This window comes from Garra rufa, unplaced genomic scaffold, assembly GCF_049309525.1.
Source record: "Garra rufa unplaced genomic scaffold, GarRuf1.0 hap1_unplaced_191, whole genome shotgun sequence".
In the NCBI taxonomy this organism is placed as follows: Eukaryota; Metazoa; Chordata; class Actinopteri; order Cypriniformes; family Cyprinidae; genus Garra; species Garra rufa.
In genome coordinates, this window is record NW_027394466.1 from 2,287 (window position 1) to 27,373 (window position 25,087).

At 37.8% G+C, this 25,087-nt stretch overlaps 1 protein-coding gene across 1 annotated transcript; it reads right to left on the reverse strand.

Moving 5' to 3' along the window:
• Positions 1–1,145: 1,145 nt before the first annotated feature.
• LOC141316987 (uncharacterized) lies at positions 1,146–14,053 on the reverse strand. Its single transcript, XM_073832857.1, has 6 exons — positions 14,022–14,053; positions 11,315–11,543; positions 10,845–10,955; positions 10,682–10,750; positions 5,887–6,042; positions 1,146–1,361 (listed from the first exon to the last, which is right to left on the reverse strand). The coding sequence occupies exons 2-6, from the start codon at positions 11,516–11,518 to the stop codon at positions 1,146–1,148; spliced, it is 756 nt and encodes a 251-aa protein (XP_073688958.1). The 5' UTR covers positions 11,519–11,543; positions 14,022–14,053.
• Between the last annotated feature and the right edge of the window lie 11,034 nt (positions 14,054–25,087).

The window sequence follows — 25,087 nt, forward strand, 5'->3', positions numbered from 1 at the left end:
ACCACCAGCTACTTCAAGCATACCTACATTCAGGTACCCTTTTTGCACCACCATTGGTGCTAAAGAACTCCACTCCTGTCCACACTGAGCTCTACAGCAATGCAGTGTGTGCTGCTGTAGGGTCGACCATGGCCACAGAACTCAATAATTTGTTATCTACTGAGATACACTGGAAAGGGACTCTCTACAAAAAAGGGGTTCTTACTTTATGAGAGCCTAGGCGAGTCAACTGAATTTGAACAAATTGAGCTCATACTGGTGAAGAAGAAGCATGTGTTCTTTATTGTTACACCTCACGATGTGTCCTTTCAGTCTGTATGAGTTGAAAGCAAAGCAAAGCAGAGCCCACGCTGGATTGGTCACACCCCCGTTGAACTGTGGTTGTTGGTTTCTTCCTTATATGCCCATATTTGATTATTTCCTGTTCCTGTCCGTCGTCTAGTCATTATTAGTTGATCACCCTCACCTGTCAATGTATCATTAGCCACCCTTTATTAGTTGTCTGAATTCTACCCTTTGTGTCCAGTCTTGTCAATTGTATACGTGTTTGCTTCCATCTATTTGGATTATCTTAAAGGCGTTGACTTTGGCGTTTATCTTCGTATTGTGCTCATTTTAACATTGTGACAGAAGACTGGACCTAGAAAACAGTTTAGCTGTGTGTTACCCCCATGATTTATTTTATCCCTGTTTTCAATCAGGGTTTTATTTTTTGTCATGAATGACCCCGCCGTCCTCATCCTCCTGCTGGAACAGGGGGACCGCTCTTTCAACAACCACACCAAGGATTTTGTGTGTCTGGTCAACTACACAAACTACCCAGACTGCCTCTGCATGTTCTACCGAACTGGACTAAACAACACCACATGAGAGCAGTTGTCTGGGGATGGTCCTCCCTCGTCACATTCATCAAGTGGGTGCTGGTGTCCTGCAGATAACCCCTGGCTGTGGCTCTCTGCTCTCTCGTCTCCACCGTCGCCCCACCGGGCTTCCTCTTCCCTCTGGCTCTGCCTTGGTTGGTCATCGTCCCACCATTGCCTCAGGACTCCACTCCTCCGGCTGCGCCTTGTTGCTCCATTCCACCAGCTCAGTTGGGCTCCTCCCTCCCTCCAACTCCACTACAGATCTCTGCCTCGGGTTCCAGCTTAGCCCTCCGGATCCTTGGTGTCGCCTGGGATCATCGGCTCTCCATCTCCACCTGCTCCGCCTCCGTTGGTTGGCCCCTTTGATACGTCAGCCCTTCCTTCTCCATGGCTCCTCTTTCTGTCGGCTCCGCCGTGGGCTACCATCATGGCTCCTTCTGGTCCAGGTGCCTTCTGTGGCCTCCCTCCTCTTCCTGGGTGTCCATCCTCTTCCAGAACCTATTCCCACATTGACTTCCGGTTGCCATCTCACATCCACTTCTTCATCCACCTCCTTGGTTTCCTCCGTCCATCTCTTCTGTGGCGCGAGGTCGCGCCTTCCAGTAGGGGTGCGACATGTCTAGACATAGATCTGAACTGTGGTTGTTGGTTTCTTCCTTATGTTTAGATATATAGATTATTTCCAGTCCTTATCTAGACATTATTAGTAAATCTCCTTAACCTGTCTGTGTATCACTAACCAACTTTTATTAACTGTCTGAATTCTAGCCTTTGTGTCTGGTCTCGTCAATTGTATATGTGTGTTTGCTACCCTCTCTGTGTATTTACCTTTGTGGATTATATTAGACTTTAATGACGTTAATCTTTGTATTGTGACAAAATTTCAGATTTTTTTTAAAAGGAACGTTTCTTTTTAAAAAAAATCATTACGAAGAATCAATAGATTATGAATAATTTATTGCAGCATTAACATAACTGAAGGAAGAAAATTATAATTTTTTTTTTAGTTTTGAATAATGTGAAAACTGCAGTTATTATTTGAACGAGTGATTTCTTTACTTGCTCTAATGTTCTTTTTTTTTGATGAGAGGTCTTGATTATAGATAAAGGACAGTGGGAAAACCCATCGGAAAGAAAATTTTCTTAAATATTAACTATCAGTGTATTAAATTGTTTAATGTTTAGGAATGGGAATGACTGCATTCTATGCATGTATTTGATAATATTCTTCATAATGTATAGATACACATATACTGAGATAAAGTTATAAATATCAAATCTCATTTTCCACCCAGTGATTTAAAGGAATCCTATAGTACAAAAATCTAAAAATTTTAATATTTGTTTCCAGTACACATTTTTCTTATATATGAAATGTATAAATATGCTAACAATAAAGTGATAAAGTTTTAAAAATGGTAAAAAGTGCATTTTTTTTTGTAGTGTATAATTTATATCAGCATATAGACATACTTGGTCCATGAATTTATTGCTGTATACTGAAAAATATAAGCACTACTTTCCCATATATGGAAATGTATTACATTATATTTACCAACATTCCCATATATTTTTGTTTCATAAGGGAACACTGTCCACTTTTTATTTGAATTCACTGTATTGTGGAGGAGCATCTGCAGGCTGGTGATGAATGGAAGCCACAGGTATCTGCAAGAAAAAAAAGAAAACACTGTATGATCAACTTATTGATTGCTTTTTTTATAGATAATATTATATAACAATTATTGCACTCATTATTGAGTGTATTGCATATAAGACACTCAATACTAAATTTAAAGAATACTTCTTTTAAACTAATTTTACTCAAAGTCCAACTAAACTGGGGTTTCAAGTTTCTCTTACCGCAGAACTGTTAAGACCATGGACATCAATGGGCCTAAAATCATAGGGCTGTGGAGGTACACTTTGAGGAACATACTGCACCTTTGGAAAAAAATGTGCATGTAGTGTTTTATGCCTTTTTACTGTGAGATGCCAGAAATGTATCAGTATTACAAGTTTACAAGCACATATTATTACAGATTTTTAATATAGTAAAATAAGAAATTGAACTAAAGCAAATGAATCCTTAAAATGTGGGGGGAAAAAAGTATATCTATCAGAAAACACAGGTTGAACTCAAGCCTTAAGTTTAAGTATAACCTGCGATTTTTCTAAATTTGTTAAGTGCTTTAGAAAATTTCTTTTGAATCATTATGAGTTAATTTCTACGGAGCCCCTTACGTCACCTGTAGAAGAAAAATAATTAATCCGTGGGGACGGTTTTGCAATTCGTTCCCTCAGTTTATAAACCGTACCCACGGATTAATTATTTTTCTTCTACAGGTGACGTAAGGGGCTCCGTAAATTTCCAACATTTCCGTAGACAGGAGTTTAAAATTCAAAATTTTACATGTTAAATGCTTAAGGGTTTGAACATTTCAGAGCGAGAATTTAAGAAATAAAAATTTGTATTGTAACAAAGTTTTTGTCAGTTCTTGTAAACCGTGAACCCAAGAGTGAAAAGCCTTAAAAATTACTGTTTGATTTCAAAAAGTTTGAGAACTCCTGGTTTGGTGCATTGCTCACCTGAGGAGGACAACAGCAACAGTTAGCTTTGCAGGCAAATGCTGACAGAGAGATGGAAATCATAAACTCAAGCAAGGCGAATACCAACAACACACCACTGATTCCCCTGAAGAGAGACTGAGAGAAAAATCGACATTAGCACAAACAATTATAGCAAAACAAATTATAATGACTACTCACACTAAATGCTCAGCAGTGCAGAATCTATCATCCTTTTATGTTCGTATAGTAATATAACCCATTTAGGGCCAGTTTGACTAAACACAGCAAATGAGAGTGGATAATGATCAACGCAATCTACCAAAAGCAGCACAAATGATTGTCTCGTTTAAGACATGCTCTTTTGGGCATTCAATTATGGCACAAATATCAGTATTTAACTGTTGCAAACCTTAGTAAATCCCATTGTGTAATTTATTTAAATACTATATCCTTCTGTAAAGTTTGTGTCTAAAATGGAAACTCTTACAACTGCAAATATAAATATAGCTGCAAGCAGCATTTATAGGGCCAAACAACCCCGAGGCAAAATGAGGAGCTAAGCATGGCATGGATCACCGGACCAACTGCAACAATGAGTAAAGGAAGCCATTTCAAGATGATTTTAGTCAAAATGACAAAAAAATAAGAAATAATGGCTTATCACTTTTGACTTACAGGTGGCTTTGTAAGAAAGAAAACGGTTTCGTATATAGACATGAAATCTGTAACTTTTTGTCAGCATGGTCTGAAGACATTTTTCATATCTCCTGACCACTAGGTGGCACTTCACCAAAACACTGCAGGTATCCTCAGGTCATGCAGGTTATAACACACACCAAGTTTGGTCTCAATACGCCAAACCATTGCAGAGATATAGCCTTACATCCATTTTTGTTAGCCTGGGTGTCCCCATGCAGCCTTCCGTGCAGCCCGATTTTATTCACGCTGGAAGGTAGCATGGAAACCATGGACCAAATTTTCACCTCAGATAGGGAACCAATCACAGAACGGGGAGGGAGCAGCAAGACGATGACGCCTTCTATGCGATTCACCGAAGCAGTTTGTTTATAACTATGGATCCAGCATGGCAGCAAGTTATCATTCGATGCAGCCGTTCACATGTCGCACCTAAAAACGTTAGGCGCGTCGCTTTCTCCTTTCCAAACCACTCTGTAGCTTGCGCATGGAAAACGCGAGCGCGTCGCAACCGCGTCGCTTCCATTATGCGCGCGCATACTGCGCGTCCACATTTGAAATAATGAACTTTAGCTCGCAAAAGATGGACATGTGAACGGCCCCTTAGATAGTGTTCTAAGTAGTTTAGAACGCACGTTTATTTTGAAAAAAGAGCAACTTTTGGCGTTAAACCATCGCTGTGTATACATCATCCGGTATGATTGAAACGATTGGCTATGAGCTACGCACAGGCGCATTTGATAGACATTCGTAGCGCCCAATAAACGGCTCTGGGCATTCGTAAACCACGCCTCAAATACGAGAAAATGAACATGTGGTTCCCAGACCACGAATCATGACGAAGTCATAACGTGGTCTGGCGTTAGCCAGGCTACATTTTTGTGTGTATTTCATAGAATTTGTTTGCATGTTATTCGACAACAGTTTGACTAATCAACTTGAATTCCATAATTTTTTTGCCAGCATGGTCTGAAGATGAGACAATTTTGACAAAAAAATTAGACAAACCGTCTAGGAAGAGTTCGAAAAAGTTTTTTTTTTTTTTTTTTAACAAATAAAAATAGAAAAAAACTGAACCTTGTTAGCATACAATTTGTAAAATGTTGGTGCTAGAGAGTTTGAAAGACTTCAGATTTGCTATGGTTAATGTTGAGATTGTCCTCTATCAGTGTGCCAACTTTCACAACTTTCCCGCAGGTTCAGGTTCTATGGGCTGCCACTTTTCCCAGCCATGGTGAATTCTTTGCCATACCATGCACTATTAACAGTGGAATCTTCAAGAAACAGCTGGTTTTATTCTGAAGTAACCAACACCACCACCATGTCAGGTGGGCAAATTATCTTGGTGTTTATTCTGGAAGTTGATTGCTCTAAGGGGCTAATTACTTTACCAAACCAGGCATTTTGCTGATTAATTTTTATTAATCCTCCAGAATTTTTTTAATTATATTTTTACTTTAATGATAATGGTTATGATGTGTACATGCAGCTTAAAAAAGTTAAGACATAATTTGTTTGTGGCATAATGTGACAAAAGGTAAAGGTTTTCACAGGGTATGATGATTTTCTATAGGCACTGTAGGTCAAACTGGACTGAGTTTACAATTAACGTATAATGTCAGTGCATTGCATTGTAATTGATCTATAAACTACTTCTGAAATGCCAGATGAGTGCAGATTAATGTTTGTGTACTGACCACACAGTGATCTTACTGTAATTACTAAATAAATGTGAATGTAAAAGTTGATGACATACCTTATAATTTCTCTCTACATTGCTCCCTACATTGTAACAGTCATATCCGTAGCAGTAAGTTCTCATTGGCCCTGAAGCCAAATCCACTGAAGTAAAAATAATGGCAATGACTGCGGTTAAAGTACTAAAGATGTTCATTCCAAGTGAAGCATTCACCTGTAGGCAGAAAAAAAATTGAGAAATTAGCAAGAACTTTAAAACGTTGTGTTAACATGTCACATTAAACAGATGGAAACATATATGAGTGATAAAAATACACTAATTGACTTTAACAAATACAGCCTTAAACAACAATCGTCAGGGTCCGAACACGACCTGACAGGAACATGACTGAAGTCCAGTCAATCTTGACTGAATTTTAGTTTACAGCAAATATACTAGTAAAAGAGACAAATTAAAATAACTTATCTTACTGTTAGTCAAAAAATGCTCTGTATAGTTTTTTTTTTTACTGTAAATAGTTTGAATGCCTTTTCTGCATCCAACAACAGAATGTCTAGATCCCTGATAGCACACGTACATCTCAGAGACGTCTATTTGACGTCTGCATTTACATCTGCAAGACGTAGTTTGCTCATCTGCAATACGTCTATTGGACGTTTCCTATCAGACGTCAAATAGACGTCTATTAGATGTCTTTCCAGATAGCACACGCACATCTGCAAGATGTCTTTTAAAGATCTCTTGATCTGGAAAGCATCTGCTCTGTAAAAACATCTGGCAGACGTCTGTAAGATGTCAGTTTTACATACATACTAATTCATAAACATCTTGAAGACATCTAATAGACATCTGATAGGAAACTTCTAATAGACGTATTGCAGATGAACAAACTACGTCTTGCAGATGTAAATGCAGATGTCAAATAGATGTCTCCGAGATGTACGTGTGCTATCAGGGATTAAAATGTTTATGAATTAGAATGTATGTAAACCTGACATCTTACAGACGTCTGCCAGATGTTTGTACACAGCAGATGCTTTCCAGATCAAGAGATCTTTAACAGACATCTTGCAGACATACGTGTGCTATCTAGCAGGTCTGGACAATGAATTATGGTCACCAAACCATTATGGAAAATCAGTACAAAGACAATATCCCTGATAGTATGGGGTTATTTTTGTGTCTTTATTATTCAAACAAACATTCTGTGTTTGAGAGTAAAACTAATTATTTTGTAATTAAAAAATGAAGGTTTGCAAAAAAAGTCTTCTTAAATCTCAAAATTAAAGAAAATTGATAAAATTATTTGCAGTGCGTGTACATTTTTTTACTATCTTTATTTTTCTTTGTGCACTTCAAACACTTTTCATTGCAAAACCACAAATGTTGCTCTCCTTTCTGCTGTCTTTTTTTGCGGGTCTAAAATTTGTGTTTGCGAGTTGAAAAGTTTTGCTTGCGAATAAAGCTGTATCTCAGTGGGCGGTCTCTACCTACCAGGATGAAAGGCCTTTTTCTATTGGTCAGAGTGACCGGTTGACCCCGCCCACTACGTTTCGCTACCGCCGTCAGTCCGACTGACTTCTATCAGCCATGGCGAAAAACAATAGGTTACTCTGTAAGATAACTAATTTAACATCATAAACGCAGTGAAATGTGAATTTATGTGGTCTCTCTTCTCATGTTCACCCATTTAAATGCTTAACGTTAGCTAAGCCCTGCTGTAGTTCGGTGATACCGTTGAATAGATTTGACTATATATTATAGCTAACATTAGCTTTCAGAGCCCCCAATAGTAAAGCGTCAGGCCACTATTTTCAGTTTTTATAGAATATAGCTCCAGTGTAGTTGGGTGTTGGTAATAGTCGGTTAAAATATTATATTTTTAGATTAGCGAGCAAGGTCCTGGCAGATGGGTCCTCACAGATGAAAAAAGAAAAGGGTGTTTTGGAGCGTCACATATGTACGTAAACACCACTGATCCTGACAAACGTCTTCAAAACACGTGACCATCCATTACAACACTCGCTGTATACAACTACGTGAATATACTGAACTGTGTTCAAGCAGAAATATGTATAGTGAGTAGTGCATATACAGTGCGTTTGCGCATCAGTAATAACGGACAGGTGTACGGCGTGCGCTGCTTCATGTTACGACTCAAGAAGCAGTATTAACATTAAACGACATGGCATTTGACGCACTGAAGCCAGTGGCACATGCCACTGCTCAGTGCCAGTAACACTTGTGAAATGTGCCGATGGATTGTATCACGGTCACTGCTGCCGCACCTTGTGCATCAGATGCAATGTCACTTAGTGTTGATACCGCGTACGACTCCTGCTGGTGGTGTTTACCTTTATTACAATCATCATCTACCAAAACTGTACTAAGGTTATCTATATTTTAGTTTAAGTTATCCCCCACCCACCTCCAAAGAAAATATTCCTCGACGCTTTACTATTGGGGGCTCTGGCAGCTAACATTAGCTATACTAGCTAATCAAATCTATTCAACGTTATCACCGAACTATAGACGGGCTTAGCAAACGTTACGTATGTAAATGGGTGAGCATGAGAAGAGAGATAACATAAATTCACTTGTCACTGAGTTTAAGATGGTTGTTAACTCAGTAAACAACCTGTTGTTCGCTGATAGAACATCGCTCACTTGCTCCACACAGTCAGACTGGCCGGCGGCAGTTGCGGCTTGCGGGGAAACTTAGTGGGCGTGGTCACTTCAATCGAGAGTGACCAATAGAAAAAGGCCTTTCATCCTGGTAGGTAGAGACCGCCCACTGAGATACAGCTTTACTCGCAAACAAAACTTTTCAACTCGCAAACAAATTTTAGACCCGCAAAAAAAGACCGCAGAAAAGAGGGCAACATTTGTGGTTTTGCAATGAAAAGTGTTTGAAGTGCACAAAGAAAAATAAAGATTGTAAAAAAAATTACATGCACTGCAAATAGTTTTGTTATCAATTTCTTTATTTTTGAGATTTAAGAAGACTTTTTTTTGCACATTTTATTTTTTAATTACAAAATAATTAATTTTACTCTCAAACACAGTATGTTTGTTTGAATAATAAAGACACAAAAATAACCCCATATGATAGCACACGTACATCTCGGAGACATCTATTTGACATCTGCATTTACATCTTACAGACATAGTTTGCTCATATGCAATACGTCTATTAGAAGTTTCCTATCAGATGTCTATTAGATGTCTTCAAGATGTTTATGAATTACAATAAGTGTAAAACTGACATCTTACAGACGTCTGCCAGATGTTTGTACACAGCAGATGCTTTCCAGATCAAGAGATCTTTAACAGACATCTTGCAGACGTATGTGTGCTATGGATACTAGAAACAATTAATTTCAGAACATTCTGCTGATGGGATAATACTATTTTTGTACTTCTAACACAGTGCTTAGATCAGCGGTGCAGTCCTTGGCTTGCTCACCACCGCTCTGCACATTTTGTACGTATCTCTTCCGACGTTTGTTCTATTCGACCGAACTTCTCAGGATAATCCGGCATGACTCCAGTTCGAAGGGAGTGTAGATGTTCTATTCAAAGGACATTAAAGCTATGGTCTACAATTTCAAAGATTGTTCATTATTAATAACCTCGTTTAGATGCTGGTTATGGTTCTACAGTACAATCCTAATAATATGAAGAGAAAAAAGAATGAAAAAAAATCCATTCACTCTATTGGGTGTACACCCGCAGAGAAATTGACCAATGTAAGCTGTCCGGCCGGACAGCTTACATTGGTTAACTGCTCTCATCCAATCCCCTGTTCCACTCGCGTCTCCACCCACCGCACCCCCGCCCCCTCCTGCGACATGAAATTTCGCGCAAAATTAGGCAGCATCAACTCAGCAATGGAGGAAAACCAACAAACAGACAGCAGCAAGCGGCCCCTGCTCGCCCCAACAGCCAAGGTTGGAAGAAAGAGAAAGTCAATTGAGGAAAGAGCAGAGATTTTAAAAAAAATGTGAAGAACGCCGGACTCAAAGCCGAATCAATGTAGGGTCCACCATTGCCCGTTGGAGTAAGCTTCAGAGAAACCTTGGACTTAAAACCGACGCTGACTTTTTGTTGAGCAGGTATAAGCATTTATTTATACTTTTATGGTGTGGTGTATTACATAAATAGCTTTTTATCAGTCTGACAACATGATCATGCTACCGGTCGGCATTGGAATGTTAGCCGTTCAGCATCGCCTATCGCGGGTCAAAGTAATTACATTTCTTGAAGTGCTTGACTATTTCAGTAGGCCTAACGTTAGCGGTTTTCTGTTCGAGCCGATAGAACATTGCATGTGTTGCTAATCTTGCGTGTGCGTGAACTCAAACGTGTGCCTCTGAGCAATTTTGTAATCCGACATCGCACATGGTACATCTCTGTTCCATGTTTACTCCTGCTTGACTGAGTGACGTTGTTCAGGTCGTTTCCCGGTTGGAGGGATCAGGTAGCACAGAGGGGAGGGGTGTGCGTGTGGAGGGGCGGGATGACTTTTTTAAAAATTCAGGCTTTCTCGACTGATTTTCAACATCGTAGACTACAGCTTTAAAGTGTGCGAGACATGAAGTTATATTGCATTTATTTACAGATGCTGCAGGACGTGGTGTAGTGCAACTGTGAATGACTAAACTTCAACAGATTTCCAATGTTCAGAGACCCTGACAATGGGAGTACAGGGGACTTTCTTTTAATGAGCTGGTTTTCTGAATCAGGTGTGTTAAATAAGAGAGACATGCCAAATTTGAGCAGTGGGTCACCAGAACTGGAATTGAGAACCGCTGGCTTAGAGCCTTAGAAGTAATAACTGCCGTGTACATACCAAACACCTACTGGAGGGTGAATTCATTTTATTTTCTGCAGAAATGCAGAGTGCGCCAGTGGTAATGTACTGAGAACAGAGAGAAAGGTAAAATATGAGGCTTGCATGAAAATACATAGCTTGTTTTTATAAAAGGCAGAACAATTAATTGTATATTTCTTACGATGATAGAACCCCAGTAAGGAACACCACTAATAACAAAGATGGACTCTGCATTAACTGTAGACACAATGGCAAACAGGAAAGTCAGCACACCGATCATTATCTGGACCGTCTGTGAGGGACAAAAAGTAAGATGAGAGTCTTTCATATAGTTGAACAACATAAAATATTCAATATACATTTAGAGCAGCTGTAGTTATGGACTGTATGAATCTCATTGTATTTGCATTTGAATTGTATTTCCTGAAACATTCTTCTCTGTGACTGATGCACTATAAAGTTTACTATTTTACTTTGTTAATTATAAACCTGATTTTATACTGGTTTCACCAAGGCAGAAACCAACATTCTTCAATAAACTTGTGCATGCTTTGTTAATGTGTATGCTACTTGTTTCAAATTTATTAAAGTTATTTTCTGACGTGCACAAATAAAAAAAACTGTTATTTGGGTTTATGGGACATTTCTCACCCCAAGGGCTTTCGGTTGGCCTTTCAGAAATGCCTTAAGTCCTTGAAGAGGTGAAACTCCCGCCACCTGTTGTACATAAACAGGTACAGCAGCATTTGTCACCACCGGAGCATTTGTCACCGTCGTAAGAGGTGTTGTTTGTGTTGGAGGTTGAAACTGGATGACGAACGTTGAAGAGTTCACAGGTATGACTGTGCTGGACATTCTGGTTTCTGAATCTCAAACTGACCTGTACAAAACCATAGTAAGGCAAAACATATAAACAATATGATTATGAAATAGAACTTTCATGAGAAATATAAACCATGAAATGACAAAAACCTCAACATATTTTTTAATGTGTTATAGGCTACACTGCATCTAATCATACATATAAATAATCTGAAACTTATAAAAGTATAGTTTGTTTGTTTTACAATTTTCTTCATATACTGTCCCTAAAGTCATCTTCCACCCTGTTAGTATGTACTTTCCCACCTTCCAAAGTAGACCACAATTCCATTGAGACCATTTTCAGGAAGTGATATTGTTTATTTTGTCAACTGTACAAACCGAGGTAATCGGTTCTGGCGATATCACTTTTTAGTATAGCTTAGCATAAATCATTGAATCCTATTAGACCAATAGCATCGTGTTCAAAAATGACCAACGAGTTTCGATATTTGTCCTATTTAAAACTTCACTCTTCTGCAGTTATATCGTGTACTAATACCAGCAGAAAATGTAAAGCTGCGATTTTCTAGGCTGATAAAATTAGGAACTACACTCCCATTCCGGCGTAATAGTCAAGGAAGTTTGCTGCTGTAATATGGACGCAGCAGGCAGAGTAATATCACACAGCGCCTGAAATTAGTTCCCAGCTAGGTTAGCATTTGCACATGTGCTGTGTGATATTACTGCGCCTGCTTCGGCCATGTTACGGCAGCAAACTTCCTTGACTATTACACCTGAATGGGAGTGTAGTTCCTAATCTTATCGGCCTAGAAAATCGCAGCTTTACATTTCCGCCGGTTTTAGTACACGATATAACTACAGACAAGTCAAGTTTTAAATAGGACAAATATCGAAACTCGGTCATTTTTGAACGCGATGCTACTGGTCTAATAGGATTCAATGATCTATGCTAAGCTATGCTAAAAGTGATATCGCCAGAACAGGAGAACGGCTGAATGGATTTCACAACGGTAAAAATCAACTTATTAACTCGGGGGGAGTTGGAGAATGAGCCTATTTCCAAAAAAAGTGGAGTGTTCCTTTAAAGTTCCACCCTGTTAGGCTATGGTATGGAAAATGTTTGTTTGGTCACAAAAAAAAAACACGTAAAAACATCTGACATAGCTATAAAAAAAACAGTAGAAGGTTAGTGAGCTAAATTTTGATCACTCAAAGAGCTACGGCTAACTCAGCTCAAAATTTGTGGAAATGTGGAACAGGGTGGAAATTCTAGAATAAATGGTGTATATTGCAAACTCTCTTAAATATTTAAAATGTCACGTGATCATTCAGTTTTATCCAAAGATGTGCAAGTTTCGTTCTATTTTTTTAAATATTAAGCTTACTGTCTATTAGACTATTAGAACCTGTTAACACTGCTCTTCCTCCCTGTTAGGGAGGTCATTTTAAATAATTTGACAAGAACATTAAATATTTAGCATACCTTTGTCTTGTTTTGTAAGGTAAGCAGCATTAACAGCATATACTGTATCTGTTTCTGAGCAAATCTTTGTATTATTTACCATCCTGTTGGGCACAAAAAGTACCTGTTCTTAATTAACAAGACATATGATATTCTATTCATCAGTAATTGTTTTGTTATGGTTTCAAAGACAAAAATAGGCTATTATTATTGCATAAGGGACATATACTGTCCAAGAAAAGCTCATTATTGTTTAACATTTACATTTATTAACATTTTGTGATAAATATGTCCCTAACCGGGTGGAATACTTTCAAAGCCAGTGTCTGAACTAAAAAATCTACCCATAATTATTTATTTTTTTGAGTTGAGCCCCTGAGCTTGAACAATATCTATTTCTGATAGTTTAACATGTTTGGTAGAATGCTAAAAACATGAAAAAGCATTTTTTTTCCAAAGATTATGAAGCCAAAATGTTACTGGATACCAGGAATGGTCCTTAAATTACACAACCTTGTGGTTCTTAAGGTTAGAAAAGTTATAAAAATACTAGAAGATTGTTGTCTGTGGTATATTTCCACTGTAAAACAACACAATGACATGCCACAAATATAATCCTGTGGAACTGCCTATCGACCTTCAAAGAGGAAACTGTTTGTGCTTCAAAACACTGTTTATAATTAAGCAATATAGCCAGTTTAAATAATGTTAATGTGTTTTGTGTAGCTAAAAATAGCAGAAAGCTGATGCTAGTCACTTCATTTCCTGTAGGCTACTATGTAATGTCAACAATAAATAAATAGTAGGTCTAATTGTTTGCGAACATAAACTTTATCTACTCTTCTAACCAGGAGAGAACTGAAAATTGAACAGTTGAATTGTGAGTCATGGGTTCGAATTCACAGAAATCTATACAATAAACTTCATAACATTTAATGATAAACGTTAACTATTCATGAATTGACTCCTTGAGTAAACACCTCGCAGTAAACTCGACACGCGCACACAAACACATCTAATATCGTGACATTTTAAATGACTGCATCATATTATAAGACATACTGGACTTACCAAAAAATAAGTAGATGTTGTGAGCTTTTGTTTACAGCGATCTTATCAGTAGGGATGCACCGATCCACATTTTTTCACTTCCGATCCGATTCCGATACCTGAATTTGGATATCTGCCGATACCGATACTATTCCGATACCAGAGCTCTATTTGCTTTTATATCACTATGACTATTATCATTATTGTTGATTTTATGAGGCTGTAACAAACTTCTCTACAAGCAAGTCTAAGTATCTCCCAAAAAGCAACTTGAGGTAAGTATGAGGTTAGAAAATGGCAGAAATCCCATCCTGAAAACAAATATGCAACTTTAAGGGTTTAAATTGATATTTATTTAAATTTCAAGACAGGGTTACTAGATACTAGCGCAATATACACTCTTGTTGCATAAAACAAAAAGGTTTTCAAATATTTGAAATAAAAAATAAATATTCACACTATAAATAGAACAATGTGCATCTGATCAACATAAATTCAGTAAATGCTTGCTTGTGTAGCTGCAACAAAATAAGGTTTTCAAATGTTAAACATTTTGAATAAAAGTGCAATAAGTGCACTTTTCGGATCAGCAAAAAACAAACAAAACAAAAAAAAGTTTGTTGTTTATTAATTACTGAATGCTTACTTTAAGTACTTCTAATCCACAGCAAAAACTAGCTGAACTAATATAATAAGTAACAAAACAAGAACACTAACACAAATGACAAGTGTAGATGAATACAACATAAAGTTACTAATAAAATCAATAATACTAGTATTCAGGTGCAGAAATTTAATAATTCATTGATAAATAACTAGTGCTTCTCACTGCAGGTATTTATAGGATGCTGTCTCTTTAAGGCCTAATGCACGTAATACTGGCACGCTCCTTCTCAGCTGTTTCGGTTCACTGAAGACATAACCGACGGTGTTACCAGAATAAAACAACACGGGTATTTAAACATAACTTTGTATGAATGTTTCTGTTCAAGAGACGTTAAAGAGTAATCAGTCTGTGAATCGCGCAGTTTGAATCACGTCTCTCTCTCTCTCTCTCTCTCTGTGCGCGTGCTCGCTTCAGGTGTGTGCGGCAACGTTAAAAACAGAAAATAACACGCACGAAGTCTACAAATTATAAACTTTTACTCTATGATGGGTAATATTTAACAGTTAATCTACTAAATAAATCCACGAAGTGCCACCTCTCGGAACAACGGCTTTGCAAACATTGCACGTTGCTGTCTTTGCGGCGTTTCCGACCGTAAAGTATTTCCACACAGCGGACATGTATGACGCTCAATGCTAAACTGCTACCTGCAAACTGAAGATTTCCTGAAAGGAGGCATGTCATCTCTCTCAGTGTCTCATTGGAGCACAGACACGTCACCTAGCCCGGGATCACTTGTGAAGTCATTTCAGCAGACAGCACTGTACGTAGACATAACTCTGGATCGGAAATTTCTCTAGGTTGGATCGGAAATTTCCGATCCATTAATTAAGCTGGTATCGGAACCCGATACCGATACTGGATCGGATCGGCCCCATCCCTACTTATCAGACGACAAACTCGTTCTCTTCTTTTCGATTTACCTGTGAGTCACCTGTAAATACTCCAATGACAAGCGACATCTCTGCTGTGATTGGTCCACCCTGACACCAAACGGCTGTGATTGGCTCATGAGCGAACCTCGTCCTTCTGAACTCACAATATGTATTAATTACACTTAGGAAATGTTTTTTTCCGGAAATGAGTGACTGTATTGAGGTAAAACACGGCGGATATAAAGTTGTACAGGAGGAAATATTATGTTTACTACTGCTGTACATAACCTAAATAACAGTCCTTACTGGATGGTAATATATTACCTATGCCTTTTTTCCAGTTTAGTTATAGCTGTTCTGTTTTTATAATTGTTATAAATGTTCTTTGATATAGAACACTGGAATTTCACCGTAATTCTGAACATGCTCATATAATAATGAATCATAGAGTCCAAATTTAGGACTGTTTGACTGATGATAACAATAAAGGTTACAACAAAGGTGTTTTAATCCAATACTATTTTTGCATGCTGTGCATTTATATCTGATTATGTCAAAAAAATATATATTTTAGTAATTCATATAAAGGGAATCGGATTTTTTTGGTAATCCTACAAATATTATATGTACTGGTGCTTTTCTCAGCAGTCTCAGACCAGAATTTCAAGTTTGTAGTTTGATGTTCAAACACCATGTTTAAAATGCTTCAGGCACTTACTCTGAGGCTGATGATCAATGTGAAGGTCAGAATCTTGCGAAAAATGAAGCAAACAATGCAACAGTCAAAAACAATGAAACAACGCCTTGCTGAAGTCTGTAGCTCAAGGTCCTTGTATCTGGTAAGTGGTTTCGTTGTAAATCTACACAGAATCACCTTCACATTTAGAAAAAGTCAAAGTCAGCTTTATTGTCAATTTTGCCACATGTAGAGGACATACAGTGCATAGCAGATAATATTAAAAACAAAAGGTAGAGTTTTAAAATTACAAAAAATACAATTATACATATAATATAAAAAAAAATACAAGCAAGGGCACATGGCAGAGAGTGCAAACCAAACAGATTAGTGCCAGTGCAAATGCAAACAGTCTAGTGCAAATAGAGTTTGTAAATATGATAGTGTCAGAGAGCAGTCCTATAACAGACAGAGAGGTAGTTATGAGCTAACTAGCAGTTCAGTGCTACATAAATTGACTGGTGCAGGTCTGTGAGTGTGTTTGTATGTATGTGTCAGAGTTCAGAAAGTTTATGGGGAGGAAGAGGGGAGTGGGGACAGAGCTGGGACAGAGTTGAGCTTCCTGACAGCCTGATGGATGAAGCTGTCCTTCAATCTGCTGGTCCTGGCCTGGAGACTCCGCAGTCTCCTCCCTGATGGCAGCAGGCTGAAGAAGCTTTGCATTTACTCAAAAAAATAAAACCTTGAGTTTAATTACATTTTTCTTGTCAACAGGTTCCACAAGATTTTATTATGAAACTTGAAAACAAATATTTCAAGTTTAACTAACTTAATAGGGCTGTTTCAGGGAGAAATAATATTTTTGACTCAAGCCAACTATTATCACTTATTTTTGCTCAACAAGAGATGTTTATGTTCAACTAACTAAAGTCAGTTATGCTAGATGGACTAACAAAATTTGTTTTGAAGTTGCATTTTAAATATTTGTTTATTCAAAGTGAACTACTGATTTTACAACAAAACATTACATTTAAGCTTAATTAATCAAACTAAAATGCTTTCATTAACTTTAATTTGTACTAGTTAGGTTGAATTAACTCTAGTTTGTCAACAGGTTCCACACAAATAACTTTAGTAAACTCAACTCAACCTTTGTTAGTTCCTTTATTCACCAACAGAAGAGTTTATCAACAACACAGCTGTTCTCTGACATTATCAAGATGAGTTTGTTTTGACATAGTTTAACTCTAAGCTCTTTTTTATTTTATATTCATTGTCATATTTTATTACCATCATATCTGTTTGATAAATGAAGTTAACCAACTATCATTATTCATATTCTTATGTACACAATTTTACAAATTCACCAGTAAATTTTAAAATATTGGTATCGGTACTCAGAATCGACAAGTACCAAAAATAAAAGGATTGGTATTGGGCGAGTACTGGAAAAAGTGGTATCGGTGCATCCCTAGTCTACACCAAAATTGCCATTCCTACAAGCCATATCCCAACAATGTTAAATGGATATTGTGATATTATTAAAAGCAAGGGCTGCACGATAAATCGCATGTGATTGTCATGCGCATCTCGTCAGTAAAGCCGGATCTGTGATTAGTAGTAAATCTCCATCCCGTGCATTCAGATGTCTCGGCATTTAAAATACAGAGCGATTGATTATTGACGAGCTCGTCAATAATCAATCGCTCTGTATTTTAAATGCCGCGACATCTGAATGCACGGGATGGAGATTTACTACTAATCACAGATCCGGCTTTACTGATGAGATGTGATTTATCATGCAGCCCTATTAAAAGCCCTAGGATACCGTTACTGCTGCAGTAATTGTTAGTATTACCTACCAGATAATCTTGAAAGAGACTGCTCGGATCTTCATTTAGATAGATACAAAGTGACCTGAGGAGGCACTCCCTCTTCTTTTCAACAGATTCATTCTTAATAGAAAAAAAAGCAGCATCAACATAGATACTATAAACCTATTACACTTCTAGATTTATGTGAAATGGGTGAAACTTTAACTATAAAAGTAGGCACTTAACTAAAAATAACAATAATTTAAAACATTTATATAATCTGTTAAAAACCAAATTATCAATTGCTACTGATAATTAAAAGCAAACAGGATACAAACAGAAACAAGCTACTCAGAACTAACAAATGAAATGGTTACAAAAGAAACCGTATGTACATTAGCAGATGTTACAGATCTAACCTTTTGCGAGTAAAGCACCTTGGCAGGAACACAAAACACACCTTTCATTAAGGACCTGAAAAATGACAAAGGATAAAAACAAAATTTGATACAGATTTTGTGAAATTAAATTAATCTGAATTTAAAAAAAACAAACCAATAAAATAATCACACTTTGTAATTTTTATTGAAAGTATCACAACTAAATTAACAAATTACCCGAAGCTTCAAATCAAGTATTGACCACTGGTAATTTTGACAGCAGATTTAAGTTTTGTTTTAGTCGGATGGGTGGTTGAACTTAGTATTGCCGTTTCAAAGGAGAATGACTGTAGCATTGTTTTTCAAATTAGCAAGTATGTCAACTTAATACGTTTCTTAAAAATATCTGCAAACATATTATTGTATTTTTAGACTTTAGTAGAGAAAAAAGTCAGAAAATACTGATATCGAATAGAGTGATTAACAGAACCCTTAAAGTAGAGAGAACGTGATTTCAATCCATTGGTAACATTTTACAATACTGGTCCAAAAACATGCATTAATTCATGTTTAATTAATGCACAGATAATCACATGTAGTGCATGGAGCCAATCAGACATGAAATAACTAGTTATATTCCTTAAATGACTTCTCCCCCATGATTAACACCTATGTGCTATGAGCCAGTCCTTTGTTCACTATCCAGCTCATCCCCCCACCATCAAGATAAGACTCCTACCAGAAATGCAGGGAAAGATAGACTTTCCTTATTCAGACATGCAGTCCCACATACAGTTATATAGAAATGTACACGTATCAATGTGTTACCTTTTCTTATATTGTTGTTTCTGTTATGTATGTCGGCCTCACCTGGCAGTGGAGATGATGAGGCCTGCAATACTCTCAAGGAACTGGAAAGGACTTTCTGAACTGAATACATACGGAACCAATGCACAACAACAAGCTTGCAAGTATCCGTCCTTTCTACAAACGTAGATAGCTGCGTATTAGGCGTTTTATAAAAGAAACGATTTCAGGTTGTTCAGAACTGTTTGCATTCCTGTCCCTTGCAAACTCACTTTCTGTCTCTCTCTCTTACTCTCTCTCTCACTCTCTCTCTCTCTCTCTCTCTCTCTCTCTCTCTCTCTCTCTCTCTTACTCTCTCTCTCCCACGCGTTCTCTGTCTATTTGTGTTTTATGTACGTTTGTCTATGTGCGATCGTTTGTAAGTAGAATAGTTTAATAAACAACCATATATTCACATATAATGATTCTCTGTGCTGAATGCTTACATTACAAAGTCACTTAAACTGTTTCGATCTCATATTGCTACCTTAAGCCCTATTCTGTTCAATTGTTTTGACTCCGTTCTGGTTAGTAAAATGCGTTGCCGTGACGACGGGCCAACGTCAGAGTAATGAGTATCGCTGAGTAATTTGCTGGACAAAGAAACAAGTCGATATCATCATTACTGTTACTGATCAGAAATTGGAAATCGCGTATATTTAATGACGATTATTATACACGATTTCCTGTGAGTCAAACTACTTTCCCTGACTGAAATGTATGTTTTAAATAACTCATTTCATCCTATTCATTGGTCGTAAGACCTGGTGGAGTTTGCAGTGTATATGTGATGAGAGGAACAGTCTCATACATATACACACATATATTGATCATCTTAAATTCTTTGAGCTAACCAAAATTCTCTACAACAAGCTAATGTATAATTCATGACGGACTCATAAAGTCCCCATGAGGGGCCCCTGTGTTTACAGTGATGGTGCTGGATGTGTTGCTGCCGACCCGTACTGCTTGTGGTCTTCCGGTCAGGAGATTCAACAGCCAGTTACACTTTGAGGTGTTGAGGCCCAGCTGGACCAGTTTTTGAGTGAGCTGTTGGGGGATGATAGTGTTGAATGCTGTTGAACTGAAGTTAAACAGCATTCGGATGTAAGACTCTTTTTTTGTCCAGATGTGCGAGTGCTGAGTGGAGATGCAAAACATTTCAGGATATCTCTCCATATAGTAGACTTCTATGGTGCCTGCGAGTTTGAAATTCGAAAATGCAGGTAAGTGCAGCTTCAAAGGGCTCTAAATTATCCTAGCAGAGGAAAAGTCTTATCCAGTGTAATCTAACTGAACGATCAGCTAAAAAAACTACTCAGACCAAGGCACTCGAAAATCTTCTTAAGAATAAAAAGCCTTTATTCACATGGCTTAACAATTAAAAACAGATACCATGCACCGACGCGTTGCGGCTAACTTGCCTTCATCAGGGTGAACGATCAGCTATTTTCAAAAAAAAAAAAAAAAAAGACAATTTATGAACTTTTTAACCTCAAATGCTTATCTTGTCTAGCTTGTCTTGCCTCGTCTTCTCAAACTTCACAATCGTTTTACATCGCTGCAGAAGTACCGACCCAGTGTTTACAAAGTAAACATGCAAAAGAGATCAAACAGCCTTTTTTTAAAAAAAAAAGGTACGCAAACTGGAAAGGGTCCATGGAGGGGGACAGGACAGACTTGATGTTTTGCATGACTAGCCGTTCAAAGCACTTCATGAGTATGGGAGTAAGTGCAACAGGATGGTAGTCTTTAGAGCAGGAGGGAGATTACTTTTTTGGGACCGGAATGATGGTGGTGGCTTTAAAACATGTGGGGATGACAGCCTGGTTGAGAGAGGTGTTGAAGATATCTGGGAAGACATCAGTGAGTTCTACTGCACTGTCTCTTAGTACGCGACTAGTAATGTTGTCAGGACCCGGACCTTTGCGTGCGTTGATCTCACACCTGTCCGAGGACAGATTAATCACCTGGTCATCAGGAGGATGTGGGGTCTTCTGTGCAGTGGTGCTGTTTTGTGCCTCAAAGTGAACAAAGAAGGTCCAAAATGCAGCTGCTAGAGTTCTTATCAGGTCAAGAAAATATGATTATATTACCCCAATTTTACAGTCTCTGCACTGGCTGCCTATTAGGTTCTGTATCAGTTACAAAATATTACTTCTTACCTATAAGGCCCTTAACGGTTTAGCTCCTGCATACCTAACTAGTCTCCTACCACGCTACAATCCATCACGCTCCCTAAGGTCGCAAAACTCTGGACTTTTGGTAGTACCTAGGATAGCAAAGTCCACTAAAGGAGGGAGAGCCTTTTCACATTTGGCTCCCAAACTCTGGAATAGCTTTTCTAATAACGTTCGGGGTTCATACACACTCTCTATGTTTAAATCTGGATTAAAGACAAAATTCCTAAGTCTGTTGTGCAATATGTCACTTTAGTAGTTTTTCTGTTTTGCACCATGTACAGAAATTGTGTCAGAAATATTGTCCTACCTCTTTCAGGGGTCCAAGCACCATGCAGGAAGTACAAAAATAAAATGTTATGTACATACCAAACACAAAGTGGAGGGTGAATTGATGTTATTTTCTGCAGCAATGCAAGGTGTGCCTGCGGTAATGTACTGAGAAGAGAGAGAAAGGCAAAATTGAGGCTTGCGTTGGAATATGTAGATTGTATTATAAAAGATAGGACATTTAACTGTATAATAGTTTCTATTCTGAACCTGAATTCAAGGGGTCGAGCAATGATTCTAGGAGAGAAGGTAAATTATTGACCCCAAACTCGTGAACAGTAGTGTGTGTTATTATGAATGAATTCTATTTTGAATAAACTTTTTAACTCTGTATTAATCAAAGAATCCGGAAAAATGTAAGTTTTCAAAGCAACACAACTGTTTTCCACACTGATAATAAATAAGCATATTAGAATGATTTCTGAAAGACCCAATCTCTTTTTGTACATAACCCTCGCCATTTTGCTTAACCGCTCTCTCAACCTGGGAAATTTCAACTACTGATGAGGCTGAAATGGCCCTCTTGGAGGCAGAAAAGAATCATTAGAGAGAAGTTCTCACACTTAATCAGTATTATGATTTCTTTCTTGGCAGAAAGAAATCTGGCACTTAGGGGACCTGTTGATACATTACAATGGGAATTTTCTGTTTTGAGAGATCACGTGAGACGAATTGACAGTAGAGCACAGCATATCACATTCTTAGGGAAAACTATCCAAAATGGACTGATAAGCTGTGTCAAATTGGTGGCGGAAATAAAAAAATATTATGCCATAATATTGGATTGCACCCAAGATCTTAGTCACCAAGAACAGATGTCTTGGCAAACCACCAGAGATAAAAGGAAGAGATCTTGGGTTTTCTCATAGCTCCTGAATCTACTGGTCTAAGACTGTAGGGGACAATCTTATAACAATGGTGCAAACATGAAGGGCCGAAATAAAGGTGTGCAGGCTAGGCTGTTAGCAAAAAATCCATGTGCCTTGTGGAACACATAGCTTAAATCTAATGGTTTCGGATGTTGCTAAAGCGTCCAAGGATGCCACTTGTTTTTTTTTTTTTGGGAATGTGGAAAAACTTTACAGACTCTTCTCAGAGTCTCCTCAAAGATGGGCTATCTTGCAGAAATATGTGGATGTCACATTCAAGTCCTGGAGTAAAACACGATGGGAGAGCCGGGTTAACAGTATCAAACCTTTACAGTACCAAGCAGGCAAGGTGAGAGAAGCTTTGTTGGAAGTCAGGGAACAGACTAAAGACCCCCCAGTGAAAGTTGAGGCGCACTCTCTTGCCAAAGAAATTGGCTCATTTAGATTTCAGATTTGCTGTGTCTTGGGTATGACATTCTCTCCAGTATCAACACCACAAGCAAGCACCTTCAATCAGCCAACATGCAGCTTGATGTCGCAGTGGGCCTTATTAAAAAAAGAAAAGAAAGAAAATTTAGACAGTTACAGGACAACTGGTTTATGTATGAGCAGGTCTCAGCAAAAGAGATTTGTGAACAAATGAACACTGAGGCAGTGCTGAAGGATCAGAAAAAGGCACTTTGCCTATGAGGCAGCTGACGAGTCACAAAGTGATGCAATAAAAAGACTGAAAGTGTAATTTTTTTTAATGTTGTGGTCCAGGGGTGCCCAACCCTGTTCATTAGGTAGCACTTGATAATTACAGACAGCTGTGTTGGAGGAGGGCTAGAACTACAGTCTGCAGGTAGGTGGATCTCCAGGAACAGGGTTGGGCAACCCAAGGGGAGACTGTTGCATCCAGTCTTTGGAGGACCACTTTCAGTCTCTGAGGGAAGTTCAAGACAACTTCGGAGTGCTGCTCGGCTTTAGCAAGCTTGATGCACAGACACGGAGGGACCAGTGTAAGCTTCTTGGAGACAAACTAACCTATGGTGAAGAGGCTAATGATGACAGGATGCTGCCTAAGTCTTATTTTTGTTCTTATCCATCGTTAATTGATGATTAGGGAGATCAGCTGTGTCAGCCTTTTGAATAAATACTTCCATTAGACAGAAGTGCCATCTCTTTTTCTTTACACAGGCCATCAGTGAAGGTACTCTATGGGCCCAGCACCTGTCACCATGTCAATGTGGTAGTATCTCTGTTAGTAGCCATTAGGCAGCACTGCTTCCTGTTTTTTTGCATCTCATATGTTGTCAAGCTATTCCACAAGGTTTCTGTATCCTGTTTTATCAACAGGATCTGGGGGCTGTTCCATAAAAGACGCTTAGAAAAGCGGGGATTAAACTCCAAAACCGGACTTGAATGAGCCTAACAAATGAGTTGGGGCTAAAGTGGTTCCATAAACAGTAATTGAAGCTCACGCAATCTCACTAATTTGACCCAGGTTTATCTAGTCTAGATAATTGCGTGTGCACGCGTTTCTGAAGCAGCCCTAGAGGTTGATCGTGGATCAAATCGATCCACCATCAAACAGCGTATATTTTGTGCTGTTTTATGCGTTTGTGACATGTTTTTTCCCCCTCAGTTCAAAACGTACATTTTACAGTTATATTCTCCATCTGTAAATGTTCGAAAGTCATGCAAATGTATCCATTTTGCTGCTAATTTTCAGATTTAACGAGCGCTGCTGCGCGCATGCGCGCCAAATAGGAGCGCAATAATTCTGACTAAAATATACATTTTGCTTGGAAAATTTATATGCGATATTTTATGACACTTGAAATATCTTCTAATTATAATAATTTATCTTTAGGATGTTGGATGAGTTGCACTGAACTTCTAGCGAACAGAAGTACTTCAGTGAAGTAGCCTAGGGAAGATTTTTTTTAAGAAACTAAATATATAGAGATACAAAATATAGTTTTGGGTATAGGACCTATGCTACTTAATAAAGATGATGTATACTTATTTAGAATGCTGAGAATTACAGCTTTTAATGCAATATTCTTTTGGAGAAAGCAAGAATCCCCAGTTTTAAATGAGTAGCTTTAGTTTCTAAAGTACATTATGGAGAGGATAACATTAAATTAAGAGCAAATGTATACATTTTGAAAAGATATGTGCAACTCTAAAATCAAAGAATATACCATAACATTAAGGAATATATATTAGCCTACATTAACTACATTTTTATATAACCCTCCCTCTCTTTTAATTCTAGTTATTTGTTATTTTATTTATTTACTTATTTAATATTGAATATTTGATATTCAAATAATATTACTTGAATAACTATTAGGAATTATGGGTCATTATAAGAGTTTGATTATAAATATGTTAATGTTAAATTTTTATTACTATTTATTTATTGTTTTTTTTGTCTTTTCCCCCTTAAATCATATGTAAAA